At 41.9% G+C, this 18,043-nt stretch overlaps 1 protein-coding gene across 1 annotated transcript in view; it reads right to left on the bottom strand.

The window, feature by feature from the left end:
* LOC121534793 (phospholipid-transporting ATPase IA) overlaps window positions 1-18,043 on the bottom strand; it is a 304,677-nt gene that overhangs the window by 75,531 nt on the left and 211,103 nt on the right. Inside the window, 2 exon segments of the mRNA XM_041841366.2 lie at window positions 1,706-1,889; window positions 8,167-8,339. Of these exon segments, the coding sequence (XP_041697300.1) occupies window positions 1,706-1,889; window positions 8,167-8,339 (357 nt within the window).

Raw genomic sequence — 18,043 nt, 5'->3', positions numbered from 1 at the left:
GGACAATGACCCTAAGCATACTGCTAAAGCAACACTCGAGTGGTTTAAGGGGAAAGATTTAAATGTCTTGGAAAGTGCAGACCTCAATCCAATTGAGAATCTGTGGTATGACTTAAAGATTGCTGTACACCAGCGGAACCCATCCAACTTGAAGGAGCTGGAGCAGTTTTGCCTTGAAGAATGGGCAAAAATCCCAGTGGCTAGATGTGCCAAGCTTATAGAGACATACCCCAAGAGACTTGCAGCTGTAATTGCTGCAAAAGGTGGCTCTACAAAGTATTGACTTTCGGGGGGTGAATAGTTATTCACGCTCAAGTTTTCCGTTTTTTTATCTTATTTCTTGTTTGTTTCACAATAAAAAATATTTTGCATCTTCAAAGTGGTAGGCATGTTGTGTAAATCAAATGATACAAACCCCCCAAAAATCCATTTTAATTCCAGGTTGTAAGGCAACAAAATAGGAAAAATGCCAAGGGGGGTGAATACTTTCGCAAGCCACTGTATAGGCCTTTATGAAGTCAAACGCCGATCTAGAATTGTGATTATTTGAAGGGCCAAGTCATATTTCAGAGAAACAGCAGGGAGGAGACGGTATTCTTTAGAAAATTAAAATGTTTGAGGGAATTCTGCTCTGCTGAACCCTGGCACTCTGGGATTAAGCGGCCTATATTCCCACAGCTGTGAGCTGATGACGGATGGACAGCAGAGGCGCATGGGCCCTGAACCTCTCCTCAACTTCATTCAGCTGATCTCAAAACAGTTTCACTGTGCTGAATGTAGAGTTCAATCACATAGCATTATAATTTATTGCTGACCTGACAAAATTGATTTCCAAGGAAATTGACAAAGAAAATATTGTATTGTATATCGTATTCACGTAGTGTAATGCTGAACTGTCTTGCTATCCAGCTCTGATGCTACAGTCTATAAAATACATTGTCTGGAGTAATTCTGGACAGGGCTGTAGACTATACAGTAAAATTAAAGGAGAAAAACATCTTATGCAATTGCGAAGATTGATTTTATCATGCAGCAAATTGCAGAAGGTACACTTTTACACGCCAATGAGGCCTGGAAGGTAATTCAATACATTGCTGGGATGCAACCTAAACTGATTCTATGAAGCCATCTGCTTTCGTCATTCTGAATGTCATGTAGATAGTGGGGGCACTTAAGACAAGACAGAGTCGCTCTCAGAGTAATCCGATGCTACGGCACAGAGACTGTACTTTGCTTTAGTGAACTATCGGCTTGACTTGGTCACAGAGCCCTTGGCTATATGAACACAGAGTACAGTGAGGCATAGACAGTATATACCATGAAATAATGGAGAGAGACAGAAGAAAAACAAAATGTATCCATGATATAGAAGCCCTGCCGCTTTTGTTAGCATATGTAAGATGAAATTCAGAGATGCTGGTTCCTGACATAGAATAATGAGTTTACATTAGGATTTTCAAGATGGGTTTCTATATAATTTCCTAACTGTGGCTATAGAATAAGGTGTCAACAGACGCCTGTCCTACTGCTGCTCACCTGTGTAAGCAAAGATGACCAGTCTAATCTACTGACACACCTGCCCAAAGTAAACCCCTAGATGGGGTCAATTTGACATTTTCCCCGCTAATGGTTCAGGTTAGTATTGGGGGAGGGGAATCTGATCTTATATCTGTACTTAGGGGAAACTTCACTCCGGAACCCTCACCTGTGCGATGGAGTAGTCGGAGGAGTTGGCGGCCTGCAGGCCCTCGTTGCCCGAGATGCCCACGCCCACGTGCGCCGTCTGGATCATGCCCACGTCGTTGGCGCCGTCACCTATGGCCAGCGTGATCACCTTCACCTGCTTCTTTACCATCTCCACCACCTCCGACTTCTGCAGCGGGGACACCCTAAAGGAGAGTAGGAAGTGATGCAAGACATTAGAATGAGATACGTTAAGATAAGATATGCTTGCTTTTTCATGGAAAGTCCGCAAAACACATTTCACACTTCAGACTTTCCGCCATTTCCCAGAACTGACCAATCTAAGCGAGGTGCAGACATATAGACAATGCTGATTAATAAAAAATAACGCATTCTGTAGAGTTCCAAGCACATAGTGAGGAAAAATTGAATTGCAAGGTGGGTTGGTGCCAAGACAACTAACAACAAAACACGAGGCCAAGGCTGTACTTTGTGACGACCTCTTTTACAACAATGTTGCTTTAGGTATTAGACAAATAATTTGTCATTTTGTGGATTATAATCCTCGACGACAGATGTTTTCCTTCTCCCTGACCTCTGTCTGACTGGCTGACCTCCCTGGCTGCCTGTGCCTGTAAAGCCACTCATCATGTGATGGATCTGCCACTTCCTGTGGCCCCTCTTTAACGAGTTCTCCAACGTTAACCCCTGAAATGACAGCCTGAGTCTTACAGGCTCCTGGAGCTCGAAGCTTTGTCTGTGTCTGCCCGGGTCTAAGACATGGTCTGCGTACAAAATGGCTCCCTATTTCCTATACTACTTTTGACCTTGGCTCTATATAGGGAATAGGGTGCCATTTGGGATGCACCCCATGATGTACAGCTACAGTACAAAAACTCTCAAGAGAAGGTGTTGTAAACTGGATGTCGTGGTTAGGGTTAGCCAAAAAAACATGGCACTGATTTCTGTACGGACCTCATCACGGTCTCCTGAGCACTTAAGTACTTCCTTATATTTATGTGGTCTGTGAAACACACACCACACCTTCGTACAATCCAAGATGGCGTAGTAGTGCAGTCCTGTTTTTGTCGTGTGTCTGTAAATAGCCTGTAAATACCCTGTTTTATTTTTATTTTTCGTACATATTTCCCTATCAGACTTTTCATCCTTCTACAAAATATACTTTCCTGCAACCCGCCTCACTCAATGTGGAACGAATTCTATTATTGACTTACCTTTTATCTAGAATCTCCAGTTGAAACTAGCTAGCCAGCTAACTAGCTACTTGCTATTAGCCACAGTTAGCGGTATTTCACCCAGAACATTGGATTTTCTGCGGGAATAATTTAATCACTGGACATTAATCACCGGATCGCAACTAGCTAGCCGCAACCGAATGGATGTTGCTGTCTGGCTAATCACCACTGCCCCCGATGCAAGCACCAGTTAGCCTCGAGCTAGCCTAGAGCCAGGCTCATATCTACCTCTAGGTCTACCGGACGGGAGTAGCCAGCTAACTAGCTACTTGCTATCAGCTACCGTTAGCGGTTTTTCACCATTGTCCGTGGCCTGCACCACCCACCAGCCAGCTCTAGTCTGGACTATTATTTGGCCAGTCTGCACTGTCTGCACAGCGCGTTATCGACCCAGAACAGATCAGTTTTTCTGTCGGAATCACTGAATCACTGGACCTTTAACTCCGGATTCATCGCTACCAGCTAGCTGCAACAAAATGGACGTTGTGGTCTGGCTAATCATCCTGAGCTAGGCCCATCTCCCGGCTATCTACCTCTACGTCAACCGGACGGGACCACCTAGTGTTGACACGGAGCCCCGCCGATCCTACACGACTGGTCTGCCGACGAAATCGTCTGATGTGATTACAACAGGCTTCCCGTTACCACGTCGACCACGAAGATTCCATCTGCTAGCCCCAGCCCGCTAGCACACGCTAGCCGTGGCCTCTTGCTCGCTAGTGCTTTAGCAGCCCCCGAACTATCCTATTGCTGTTCACCGGACCTTATGATAACTCAGCTATACAGCTGATGCCTGCTGGACTGTTCCTTTTTACGGTACCGCATCCTGTTTATGTTTAGCCTCAGCCCAAACTGTGTCGTCATTACCAGCTGTTGTCTTAGCTCTCTCAAATTACACCGTGATTGCTTTATGCCTTTCTCCCATCTCAATATGGTTAGCTTATTGTTGATTCGGTTATTTCTAATTGTACTATTTCACTGTAGATCCCCCAGCCCAGCTAAACCTGCCTTAGATAGCTCCTTTGTCCCACCCCCCATACACGCGGAGACCGACTCAATTGGTGCCTCCAGTGATGCTATCTCTTTCATTGTTACCCAACGCTTAGGTTTACCTCCACTTTACTCATATCCTTCCATATCGTTGTCTGTACATAATGCCCTGAATCTTTTCTACAACGCCCGGAAATCTGCCCCCTTTATTCTATGTACCCAACGCACTAGAAGACCAGTTCTTAAAGCCTTTAGCCGTATCCTTATTCTAGTCCTCCTCTGTTCCTCTGGTGATGTAGAGGCTAACCCCTGCAGCCCTCAGTATCACTCCTACTCCCCAGGCGCTATCATTTGCTGACTTCTGTAATCGCAAAAGCCTTGGTTTCCTGCATGTAAATATCAGAAGTCTACTTCCTAAGTTTGAGTTATTCACTGCGTTAGCACACTCCGCCAACCCTGATGTTCTAGCAGTGTCTGAATCCTGGCTTAGGAAGGCCACCAAAAATTCTGACATTTCCATCCCCAACTATAACATTTTCCGTCTAGATAGAACTGCCAAAGGGGGTGGAGTTGCAATCTACTGTAGAGATAGCCTGCAGAGCTCTATCATACTATCCAGGTCTGTGCCCAAACAGTTTGAGCTTCTACTTCTAAAAATCCACCTTTCCAGAAATAAGTCTCTCACTGTTGCTGCTTGCTACAGACCCCCCTCAGCCCCCAGCTGTGCCCTGGACACCATATGTGAATTGATTGCCCCCCATTTATCCTCAGAGTTCGTACTGCTTGGTGACCTAAATTGGGATATGCTTAATACCCCGGCCATCCTATAATCCAAACTACATGCCCTCAATCTCACGCAAATTATCAACGAACCTACCAGGTACAACCCTAAATCCGTAACCATGGGTACCCTCATAGATATCATCCTGACTAACTTACCCTCTAAATACACCTCCGCTGTCTTCAACCAGGATCTCAGCGATCACTGCCTTATTGCCTGCGTCCGTAACGGGTCCGCGGTCAAACGACCACCCCTCATCACTGTCAAACACTCCCTAAAACACTTTAGCGAGCAGGCCTTCCTAATTGACCTGGCCCAGGTATCCTGGATGGATATAGATCTCATTCCGTCAGTAGAGGATGCCTGGTTGTTCTTTAAAAGTAATTTCCTCTCAATCTTAAATAAACATGCCCCATTCAAAAAATACAGAACTAAGAACAGATATAGCCCCTGGTTCTTCTCAGACTTGACTGCCCTTGACCAGCACAAAAACATCCTGTGGCGTACTGCATTAGCATCAAATAGCCCCCGCGATATGCAACTTTTCAGGGAAGTTAGGAACCAATATACACAAGCAGTCAGGAAAGCAAAGGCTAACTTTTTCCAAACTCCAAACAGTTTTGGGACACTGTAAAGTCCATGGAGAATAAGAGCACTTCCTCCCAGCTGCCCACTGCACTACCAGCTGCCCACTGCTAGGAAACACTATCACCACCGATAAATCTACAATAATCGAGAATTTCAACAAGCATTTTGCTACGGCTGGCCATGCTTTCCACCTGGCTACCACTACCCCGGCCACCAACTCTGCACCCTCCGCTGCAACTTGCCCATGCCCCCCCCGCTTCTCCTTCACACAAATTCAGACAGCTGATGTTCTGAAAGAGCTGCAAAATCTGGACCCCTACAAATCAGCTGGGCTAGACAATCTGGACCCTTTCTTTCTAAAACTAGCCGCCGAAATTGTCGCAACCCCTATTACTAGTCTGTTCAACCTCTCTTTCGTAACGTCTGAGATCCCCAGAGATTGGAAAGCTGCCGCGGTCATCCCCCTCTTCAAAGGGGGTGACACTCTAGATCCAAACTGTTACAGACCTATATCCATCCTGCACTGCCTTTCGAAAGTATTTGAAAGCCAAGTTAACAAACAGATCACCGACCATTTTGAATCCCACCGTACCTTCTCCGCTATGCAATCCGGTTTCCGAGCTGGTCATGGGTGCACTTCAGCCACGCTCAAGGTCCTAAACGATATTATAACCGCGATCGATAATAGACAGTACTGTGCAGCCGTCTTCATCGACCTGGCCAAGGCTTTCGACTCTGTCAACCACCGCATTCTTATTGGCAGACTAAATAGCCTTGGTTTCTCAAATGACTCCCTCGCCTGGTTCACCAACTACTTCTCAGATAGAGTTCAGTGTGTCAAATCGGAGGGCCTGTTGTCTGGACCTATGGCAGTCTCTCACAGGGTTAAATTCTTGGGCCGACTCTTTTCTCCGTGTATATCAATGATGTCGCTCTTGCTGCTGGTGACTCTCAGATCCACCTCTACGCAGACGACACCATTTTGTATACATCTGGCCCTTCATTGGACACTGTGTTAACAAACCTCCAAACAAGCTTCAATGCCATACAACACTCCTTCAGTAGCCTCCAACTGCTCTTAAACACTAGTAAAACTAAATGCATGCTCTTCAATTGAACGCTGCTGGCACTCGCCCACCCGACTAGAATCACCACTCTCGACGGGTCTGACCTAGAGTATGTGGACAACTACAAATACCTAGGTGTCTGGTTAGACTGTAAACTCTCCTTCCAGACTCACATTAAGAATCTCCAATCCAAAGTTAAATCTAGAATCGGCTTCCTATTTCGCAACAAAGCCTCCTTCACTCATGCTGCCAAACATGCCCTCGTAAAACTGACTATCCTACCGATCCTTGACTTCGGCGATGTCATTTACAAAATAGCCTCCAACACTCTACTCAGCAAATTGGATGTAGTCTATCACAGTGCCATCCGTTTTGTCTCCAAAGCCCCATACACTACCCACCACTGTGACCTGTACGCTCTTGTTGGCTGGTCCTCACTACATGTTCGTCGTCAAACCCACTGGCTCCAGGCCATCTATAAATCACTGCTAGGCAAATCCCTGCCTTATCTTAGCTCATTGGTCACCATAGCAGCACCCACCCGTAGTCTGCGCTCCAGCAGGTATATCTCACTGGTCATTCCCAAAGCCAACACCTCCTTTGGCCGCCATTCCTTCCAGTTCTCTGCTGCCAATGACTGGAACGAATTGCAAAAATCTCTGAAGCTGGAGACTCTTATCTCCCTCACTAACTTTAAGCATCAGTTGTCAGAGCACCTTACCGATCACTGCACCTGTACACAGCCCATCTGAAATTAGCCCACCCAACTACCTCATCCCTATATTGTTATTTATTTTGCTATTTTGCACCCCAGTATCTCTATTTGCACATAATCTCTTGCACATCTAGCATTCCAGTGTTAATACTAATTGTAATTATTTTGCACTATAGCCTATTTATTGCCTTACCTCCATAACTTGCTACATTTGCACACACTGTATATATATTTTCTGTTGTATTTTTTTTGACTTTATGTTTTTTTTACCCCATATGTAACTCTGTGTTGTTGTTTTTATCGCACTACTATGCTTTATCTTGGCCAGGTCACAGTTGTAAATGAGAACTTGTTCTCAACTGGCTTACCTGGTTAAATAAAGGTTTTCTAGCGTTGCCATTTTTTGGGGGACCACAGCGAACCTCGCACTAAATTATTACCTTTCAGGTTCAGTGCATAAACCTTTGAATGCGCAGGTTTGTCCTGATTTGCTCTTATGGTACATTAGGCAATAATTGTACGCTGATTTAATGCCAGCTCAACAAACCATTTTGGAATTCTCTGTACTTGGGAGTGTTGGTTCTCAGTTCTCTCAACAGGAAACATCCAATGAGTGTCTGAACCTGAAACTAACACACACTATATTATACACTGAGTATACCAAAAATTAGGAACCCCCCAGAGTTGTGTCAAGTTGGCTGGATGTCCTTTGGGTGGTGGACCATTCTTGATACACATGGGAAACTGTTGAGCATGAAAAACCCAGTAGCGTTGCAGTTCTTGACACAAACCGGTGCCCTGGCACCTACTACAAATACCCTGTTCAAAGGCACTTAAATATTTTGTTTTGCCCATTCACCCTCTGAATGGCACACATTCACAATCCATGTCTCAATTTTCTAAAGCTTAGAAATCCTTCTTTAACCTGTCTCCTCCTCTTTATCTACACTGATTGAAGTGGATTTAACAAGTGACATCAATAAGGGATCATAGGTTTCACCTGGTCAGTCTATGTCATGAAAAGAGCAGGTGTTCTTAATGTTTTGTATACTCAGTGTAACGCTGTTATAGGTGAGTGGGCCTTACCTGCAGCATATCACTGCTTTACAGGACAAGGCGAGGTCTAGGAAGTACTGCCGTGCTCCAAACGTAAGGGCGTATTTGAGAGTCTTTCCGTCGATGATGAGGGCAAAATCGTTCTCCTTGTGAAGGGCGTCTCCCAGCATTCCACAGTGGTGGCTGAGGGTCTCCCTGGTTGCCTGCAAAGACACACATTTTCTCATCATTAGGACTACCATGTCTAGACAGAATTCATTCTACAAATTATAGTGAAGTAAAGTAAATATAGTTGAGGTTTTCAATGTAATGTTTTTGAGAGAACATGGGGCTTGGCAACCTATTCTCCAGTGATTTCATTGACCTTATCATCAATCCTTTAATTATTTTTACAGTGCAAAAAACATGACAAGTATCATCTTTACACAAGGTAAAGATTATTCAGGCTTGCCAAGACAATTTAGGTTTGTTACAGATGATAGAACATCATGCAATGATAGAACATAAGAAAATAACACAAAAATACATGAGGCAAGCGCCATTAAAAATGGTTTGATGGTTCATTTGGAAAAGCATACCTTCACATAGTATCGGGCATTAAAAACAATAGCATGGGAAAGAGAAAAAGGGTGTTTCTACTCTCTCGTTGCGCAGTTCCATCATTTAGTTCTCAGCAACCAAGTTAGTGGTCTGGGTTTACGAGCCAATTTACAGGAATGTCCCGAGCCAGCTGAATTTGTTCAAACTGGAAGCCAGGAATATTTCTATATACTGATTAAACCTGAACTATTTTAAATCACCACCGATTTGAATAATATGGATACTCCGCATGACCCCTCTGTTAGTTTAATGTTTCAAACTCTGTGAATTACTCTTCAAATGGCAAATAGGGCCTTAAAGAGGAGACTGTTATTCTAAGGGTTAGGGTGTACTGGCGGATGGGTCATGTTTGGCTTGGTAAAGTGCACTGAACCTCGATATAATTTCCCCCATAAAAAGCCACGTGATTACCCGGATCATCTGCTGGAGCGATGAGCAGGGCTAGTAAAAATATCAGCTCCCGTGAGGACAGATACCCTAGACGTATGTAATTGGGATCCGCCATCCTTTGTGTTTCATGTTGGAAACCGAGAAGCAGTACGGGTCACAAAAGGATCCCTGCTAGATACAATTTCCACAGATCTCAGGTCAGTCAGTGCTGTGCTGGAGAGCCCATTCGAAAGTCCCAAGTCTTTTATTTTATTTTAAAAAAATTTGGGGGGTAGATCAGCTTAATATTGCAAATAGATTGTAACATCCATCAATGTAATTGTCTGCATCACTTCCAATCCCCCATGTTTATATATATATATATATATATATATATATATATATATACACACACACACACATACATGTATATATATATCCATACATGTACATACATATATATACACATGTATATACATATATATATATATATATATATATATATATATATATATATGATGGTTATACACATACACACACACACATACACACACACATATACACTCCTCCCGAGTGGCGCAGTGGTCTAAGGGTCTAAGTGCTAGCTGTGCCACTAGAGATCATGGTTCGAATCGTAGCCGGCCGCGACCGGGAGACCCATGGGGTGGCGCACAATTGGCCCAGCGTCGTCCAGGGTAGGGGAGAGAATGGCCGGCAGGGATGTAGCTCAGTTGGTAGAGCATGGCGTTTGCAACGCCAGGGTTGTGGGTTCGATTCCCACAGGGGGCCAGTATGAAAAATAAAATAAAAATATATATATAAAAAAATGATGTATGCACTCACTAAATGTAAGTCACTCTGGATAATAGAGTGTCTGCTAAATGATATACATACACATTCATATCCTTTAAAAAAAAAAATATATATTCCCCTTTATTACTTTCCAACACCGCCACCCTTTCCCCACTTGGAGTAAACTAGTGAACAACAACGCCCATACCCACTATCTACATTTTATGGACACAGTCAATTTTAAATAATTCGATTTTGTTTGTTCTTCTACTCTCAACCTCTCGGATCATTTTCATGATGTCCATCCGGTTTGCTTCTTTCTATATGCCATATCTTTCTAACTGTGCTCCTTCACAAAAGCTCCCAACCTACAACCCATACACTTATTATGGACACAGCGTGCCTACATTATTAGTTATCTTGTTATTGTTTGTTGTTAGTTGTTATTAGTCCCATCCTTCAATTCCATTCAACACCTCCCATCTATCTTTTAACACCATCCATATAGGATTTCTATTTTGCCATATATATTTCAACTGTACTGTGATGTCTTACAAAAGTTCTGAACCTTTCTATTCTCATTGTTTCTACAGATTGTGAATTGAAAATAAACATTTTTGCTAATAGTATTATTGTGTTATTGATCGATTGACTATGACTTTTCAGATCACCCAGTAGTGCTATCTGCAGGGTTAGCTCCAGGTAAATATTGCAATCCTTTAGCCATTCCTGGAACTGTGTCCAAAAACAAGCTACAAATGGACAGTACCAAAACAAATGATCTAATGATTCTGTCTCTTCGCAGCAAAATCAGCAGAGCTGGGAAGATTGTATCCCCCATATAATTAACATTCTATTGGTAGCAATAATTTTATATAATAATTTAAATTGAAAGATTTTAAGTTTTGAATCCGGTGTCGTTTTGCATATCAGTTCATAAACACTATGCCATGGGATCGGTACGTAAAAAATCTCTTCTCAACTATTTTGCAATCTATATGGGACGGCTGTCAATCCTTTGGTCCTTAAATGAAACTGATATACTTTTTTATTTATCACAGTTTTCCTTAACCACTTATGTTCTTTAATGCAAGGCCGACAGACAAGTTCCTTACTTTCTCCTCCTTCCACTTTCCTCTTCCATTTTTGTGGTAATTTTTTATTTTTTTTGTCAATTAGTATATTTGAGTTTAACCACAATATTTGTTGCATTATTTGTTCTGTCGTTTCTGGAGGATTAAATTGAAATTGCAACCAACTTTCTATGGCTTGTTTTAGAAATTGTGATATTTGGGAGATTATTTCCTTTTCAAATAACTGACAGTGAGTGGTTGTAATCTGAATAAAGGGAAAAAGGCCATTCTTGAACATTGGGTGAGACAATTTTACTAATTTGCTAGAGAACCAGTTCGGATTTAAGTATAACTATTGTATGACTGAAGCTTTTAGTGATAGGTCTAATGCTTTAATATTTAATAATTTCTGTCCTCCGAATTGATATTCATTATATAAATAGGCCCGTTTAATTTTGTCTGGCTTGCCATTCCAAATAAAATTGAATCTTTTTTTCTCATATAATTTAAAAACTGTTCGCTAGGCGTAGGCAAGACCATAAGCATATAGGTAAACTGGGATAATACTAAAGAGTTAATCAGAGTTATTTTTCCACAAATTGACAGGCACCCAGCTTTCCATGGTAGCAAGATCTTATCTATTTTTGCTAACTTTCTATTATAATTGATTGAAGTGAGATCATTTATTTCCTTTGGGATATGTATTCCGAGTATATCCACATCACCATCAGACCATTTTATTGGTAAACTACATGGCAATGTAAAAAATGTATTTTTTATTGATCCAATACGTAATATAGTACATTTGTCATAATTTGGTTGTAATCCAGAGAGGTTAGAAAATGTATCTAGATCCTCTATGAGGCTGTGGAGTAATTATAGTTGTGGATTTAAAAGAAAACATGAATCATCAGGATACAATGACACCTTTGTTTTTAAGCCCTGGATTTCTAATCCCCTGATATTATTGTTGGATCTGATTTTAATAGCTAACATCTCGATGGCCACAATAAATAGATATGCCGATAGTGGACAACCTTGTTTCACTCCTCTTGACAGTTTAAAACTTTCTGAGAAATAGCCATTATTTACTATTTTACACCTAGGGTTACTATACATGATTTTGACCCATTTTATAAGAGATTCACCAAAATTGAAATGCTCCAGGCATTTATATATAAACCCCAGTCGAACTTTATCAAATGCCTTTTCGAAGTCTGCTATGAATAGCAGGCCTGGTTTCTCAGATTTTCCATAATGTTCTATTGTTTCCAATACTTGCCTTATATTATCTCCAATGTATCTTCCATGTAAAAAACCTGTCTGATTAGAATGAATAATGTCCGACAATACCTTTTTAATTCTATGCGCTATACATTTTGCTAGAATTTTTGCATCACAACACTGAAGTGTAAGGGGCCTCCAATTTTTTAAATGGACTGGATCTTTATATTTTCCACAGTAATAATGAGATCAGACTTTCTTCTTGAGTGTCCGATAATCTACCATTTACATAGGAGTGGTTAAAACATGCTAATAACGGTCCTCTTAGTATATCAGAAAAGGTTTGGTATACTTCGACTGGTATGCCATCCAACCCTGGAGTTTTCCCAAGTCTTAACCCTGCTTGCAAGTGTCCTCGGAGGCACCATCTTTTATAAGTCCCTAAATCAGTGAGGGCTGTTAAAAACATAAGCCCTTGCTCTCTCCACTCTCCGTTCCCTTACTAAGCTGCCGTATAGCAGCTGTCCTCCATGTTTTACATGCCTATTGGACATAATATTCAGACGCCTGGCCAAGAGCCGATTACTCAAACTACAAACTGAGCAAAAAGTTTGGGACGTGAATGGATGTATTCTCGGGTTGTGTTTGTGATATAGTGATACGATGACAAGCGATGTTGAAATGCCATAAATATCGAGGATGGCCGGTAAGATTAAGTGCCCTCTAATAGGGGCGGCTAAGGCCAACATCCTGCACTCAGGAAAGCCCAGGATGGAGATGGACATAGTCATGGTGACATCATCTGTGCATCTGGAGAGAAAACTTCAACCATCTCCCAGATGCCAAACCCATCAGGAAATGAAACCAATCAAGGATCCATTTCCAAGAGTGACCGGAACAGGTATGAATGTGCTTATAAAAGAGGCTTGTGAGGGTTCCGAGAATTGCGAGCATGTGGTTCTGGGACCAAGGGCTTGGTTAATGGAAATAAGATATTAGACAGCTTAAAACAACATGGATGAAATGTGATCGCAGCTCTGGTAATATTTATTTGTGCAGTAGGATACATAGCATCTTCTAGAGGATGTGGCTGTGCATACATTACCACAGCAGAGGTCACACATGCCCCAGACAGACTAAATCTTTAGGTTTCGATTTGGGATTGGAGACAGACATGGGTATAATTGGGTATAAATTGTCCATCAATTTCTGCTGCTGTTGTTGTCTGCCGAGGAATTGGTGACTGAGAGGCATCCTTGTGATGGTAGTTATTGAATTAAACAAAATAAATAACAATATTTGTGAGCAGTGGTTGTCAATATTTGGTCAAGTTGGATTACTACAAAGATGCCAGTAATAGAATTTTGAATGACAGACTTTTCCACTGAGTTGTCTGAAAAGGACTAAGACTAAGGAATACATGATTTGAACAACATGTGCAATGATAACTCTGGTTATTGCCAACATGTAATTTAAACTTTACACCAGCTGTGGTTACTACGTAAAGACCATGAGAGTATTAAAAAGAGCGAGGGTCGTGATAAGAAGTTAAATAATTGTCCATAACTAAGAAGTGACTCAAACGATTGTAAAGGTAAAGAAGGGCGGAAAGTCGGCCCATATGCCCGTAGGAGTCGCAGACTCCGGCAGACTCAGGTGTGGTCTGAAGAGTGAGGTAAGGGTGAGACTCACAAGTATCTGCATATGGGCTTGTGTGAGAGCGAGGGTATCAGCTGGGTTATGAGACGTAGGTGGGCCGTTCTACCCAAAGGTATCGTCACCTCCACCCGAAGATGGTCACACCTAACGCATTGAACAGATGGCTCAGCCGGGTGTGACCATAATGAAATGCAAGGTCATGAATGAGGCTTGGGAGGGGTCTGTTGAGGAGGGTTAGATACCTAAGGGTACCAATGGGACCATGCAACCCTCTCCTGGCATAACAAAGCTGAAATCCAAGCTTGAAGGACAATATTTTAAGAGAAGGGCCTCAAGTTTCACAGAGAGAGAAAGAGAGAGAGTGATGAAGAGAGAGAGGGAGAGAGGGAGAGAGATGGAGATGGAGAGAGAGCGAGAGAGCGAGAAAGAAAAAAAAAAGAGAGAGAGAGAGAGAGAGAGATGGAAGCTAAAGAGGGAGATCAATTGAATGAGAGGAGGCAGGGAGGAGTGCAGCTGTGAGGACTTCTCCACATGAGCGTGGTCATCCCTGATGGGGGCCATAAAACAGCACACGGGCTGGCAAGCAACGCGTGTGTGTGTGTGTGTGTGTGCGTTACATACAAGAGTAAGAATAGACTCACATTTGACATATGTATCCAACCCTGGAACCAAAAACAGTGATTCCTCACAGGGTGAACTGGCACCACACTTGTGTGAAAGCGTCTAATAGGGAACACTAATGTATGGAAGTGTGTGTAGAGTACCGTCTTTGTGCAGTGTATGTCTGGGAATGTTTGGGTACAAGCGATTTATCACAAAATCACGATAACCGCAATCAAGCAGTGCAGCCATTTGCTCAAATAGGGTCCCCATTTCCACTGAGGTATTTTAGTGCTAATGCTACATGTCTCCTCCTAAAGCCTCTTTGTTATGGCTATACTGACCAGTTAACATATGTGACTCAGTTGTGTTTGGTTTAGGAGTGGCTAGATGGCGTCCATTCAAAAATACACGAGAGCTTCCATCAAGACTTTGTGCTCCATTGTTGATGTAAGTCTTGAGTGATGTAGCAAACAGGACATGACACACTTGACAGGGATTCCAAGTTGGAGGATGTGTCTCCATTAGTCTCATACAGTTCTATACAACCTTGGACACACCCAAAGAGGTGCATATCTGACATACAACGATAAATAAAGCACAGACATATTATGCACATCCGTGCACACACCAACATCGACAACCCATGTGCGTGCATGCACACACACAGGCAAACACACACACTTCCCAGTCAGTCTGCTGACTCCAGGCCCAGTGTTCAGTCATGGCAGCTCCACCTGTCAGTGGGCATCAGGCAGAGCAGCCGATGATGTCTGAGAAAACAATGAGCAGTAGCACACACATTCTCCTCTGCCCTTCTGGTTTGACCCCTGACCTCACTCTGCAATACACACACTAAAACTTCAGATAGGCTTGACTCAAGCTTTAATTCATTTGAATCATTTATGGCACAGTTCAGAGTGGAGATAAGGTTACGCAACTCAGACTTTTGTATGAATCATTAATTGACATCAATGTGATATTTGCACAAAAGTTAAACAGGTGGATCTCAAGTCAGAATAACTCCCTTAGTTTTAGAAGAGTGTGAGAAAGACTGTGCGATTGTGTATAGCAGTTCGGGTTTCCGTCAGGAAAATTTGGCGCCTGACAAGTGACCAGGAAGATTTCAATTTATCAGACACTTGACAAATGTACCGGTCATCCATATGCATTGGTGTGCGTAACCCATTAGGCCGTCCATCCACGCAGCCAGCACCATCAATAAACAAGGGATATTGGCTAAATGAGTCACATTTACGTGTCCTTAAAAACAGCCTATAACTAATTACAAAAACATTATTCCTTTGGTTTCAATCTGTAGCATATGCAAAACTTTATAACCTATTGCTTTATTGGTTTTTACTTTCCTAAAACAATAATTGTCCACCTCAAGGTTCAGCTGTCGGAGATTTGAGCACTAAATGCATCAGGGCATTGCATGCATAGGCCTATAGGCTTAGGCATCCACTGTATTATATTAATATAACATATATATATATACAGTATATAAAGGAAGAGAAGCTTAGGCCTATAGCCCCAGAGAGAGAGAGAGCGATAGAGATATGCCGGCGGCATGCTGCGACACCGGCATACATTTCTTTATACTTGTCAGATAGGCTACTGCATCTGCTATACAGATATAGGCGTACAGAAGGAGGCTAATTAGTTCATTTTCAATTAGAATCTAAAGATAAGCATTATATTGTTAGATTATAGGAGTAACTCTGGTAGGCCTAAAATATTCTTCCTCATCTCAAGTTCAACTGTCGGAGTCAATTGGAGTACCGGTGCGCACTGCCTTCATATCATAGGCCACATTACACCAAACCTTCACAAAAATTCTAAACTTTATTAGGGTAATATCAAAAGTAAGTCAATCCATTGTTTATAGGGAAAATACGAGCAGGATATTATATTGCGGCAAACACAACATTACATAATTTGGCTAAAGAAAATGGCTCATTAGAATGAAACCCAACAAATGACAGCAATAGGCTAATTATATTTATTTTACAACAGGCCGACTTATAACCTATCTTAAACTAAATACGGACCACACAATTAAGACAGATCAAACGTAATTTAGCCGACAAAAATGTCTCAACAGAATGACACAAAACACGTTTTGCATATTTAAAGAACTGGTTTGGATTAATAAATAGGCCTACAATAACAACAATGATATACATGAATAATAGGGAGTTGCTCCTAATCCATGACCGGATTTTATATTCCTGAGGCTCCGTATCCGTGAGTACGCAAATTCTAACAATATTTCGGATTATATACATACCGGTATTTAGAGTGAATCAGAGTTAAATGCCCAATTACATTAGCATGCTAGTGACGCTAGTCAGCATAGGCTGCTACATGATAATCAGCTCGCGTTAGCTAGCCAGCGTTAGCTACCTAACTAGCCAGCCTAGCAAGCTCTAGTCCAATGGAAACCGATGCAACCCTGCTGGCTAACAGCTAGCTAGATGACCAGTGGTGACAGTGAGATCCCTATGAGATTCAAGGCTTTAATATTTGGTATTTTGTTGGTATTTTATTAGGATCCTCATTAGCTGTTGCAAAAGCCGCAGCTACTCTTCCTGGGGTCCACAAAGAACATGACATAATACTGAACATTAATAGACAAGAACAGTTCAAGGACAAATTTGTGCACAACATGTGAGAGACATTTTTGTGCGTATGGAACATTTCTGGGATCTTTATATCAGTTCATGAAACATGGGACCAAGACTTTACATGTTCTGTTTATATTTTTGTTCAGTATACATAAATTTAAAAACGGCACACATAGCCTACATATCAATACATACACACACACAATATCTAGGTCAATAGGGCAGGTGTTGCTTTATCAGTTTTTTTTAAACCAGGTTTGCTCTTCATTGGAGCAATATGAGATGGAAGGGAGTTCCATGCAATATTGGCTCTATATAATACTGTAAGCTTTCTTGAATTTGTTCTGGATTTGGGGACTATGAAAAGACCCCTGGTGGCATGTCTGGTGGGGTAAGTGTGTGTGTCAGAGCTGTGCGTAAATTGACTATGCAAACAATTTGGAATTTTAAACACAATGTTTCTTATAAAAAGAAGAAGTGATGCAGTCAGTCTCTCCTCAACTCTTAGCCAAGAGAGACTGGTATGCATAGTATTTATATTAGCCCTCTGATTACAATGAAGAGCAAGACGTGCCACACTGTTCTAGGCCAGCTGCAGCTAAACTATGTCTTTCTTAGCAGCACTTGACCACATGGCTGGACAATAATCAAGATAAGACTGTCAAAAAAGCAGAACATATCTTTATTAATAAGTGCCATCGTGCAGAAATAGCAAAGAACATACTGGTTGATGAGCTAGCTAGCTAAGTTAGCTAGCAAGATAGCTATGACAGTTAACAGTGTGCATGCACAAATGCATGACAACATATTGTATCAAAGTCAAGAAAGCATGCAGAATGGACTGCCTCTGGGACTGGACTGCCCTATCTAGCTTACTAGTAGAGGGGTACAAAAACACTTGTACACAGATGCATAGTTCATACAATTATATTTAGTTATAGTCAGTGGCTTGCAAAAGTA

This window comes from Coregonus clupeaformis, chromosome 2, assembly GCF_020615455.1.
Source record: "Coregonus clupeaformis isolate EN_2021a chromosome 2, ASM2061545v1, whole genome shotgun sequence".
NCBI lineage: Eukaryota > Metazoa > Chordata > Actinopteri > Salmoniformes > Salmonidae > Coregonus > Coregonus clupeaformis.
This window is presented reverse-complemented; position numbering and strand designations above follow the sequence as displayed.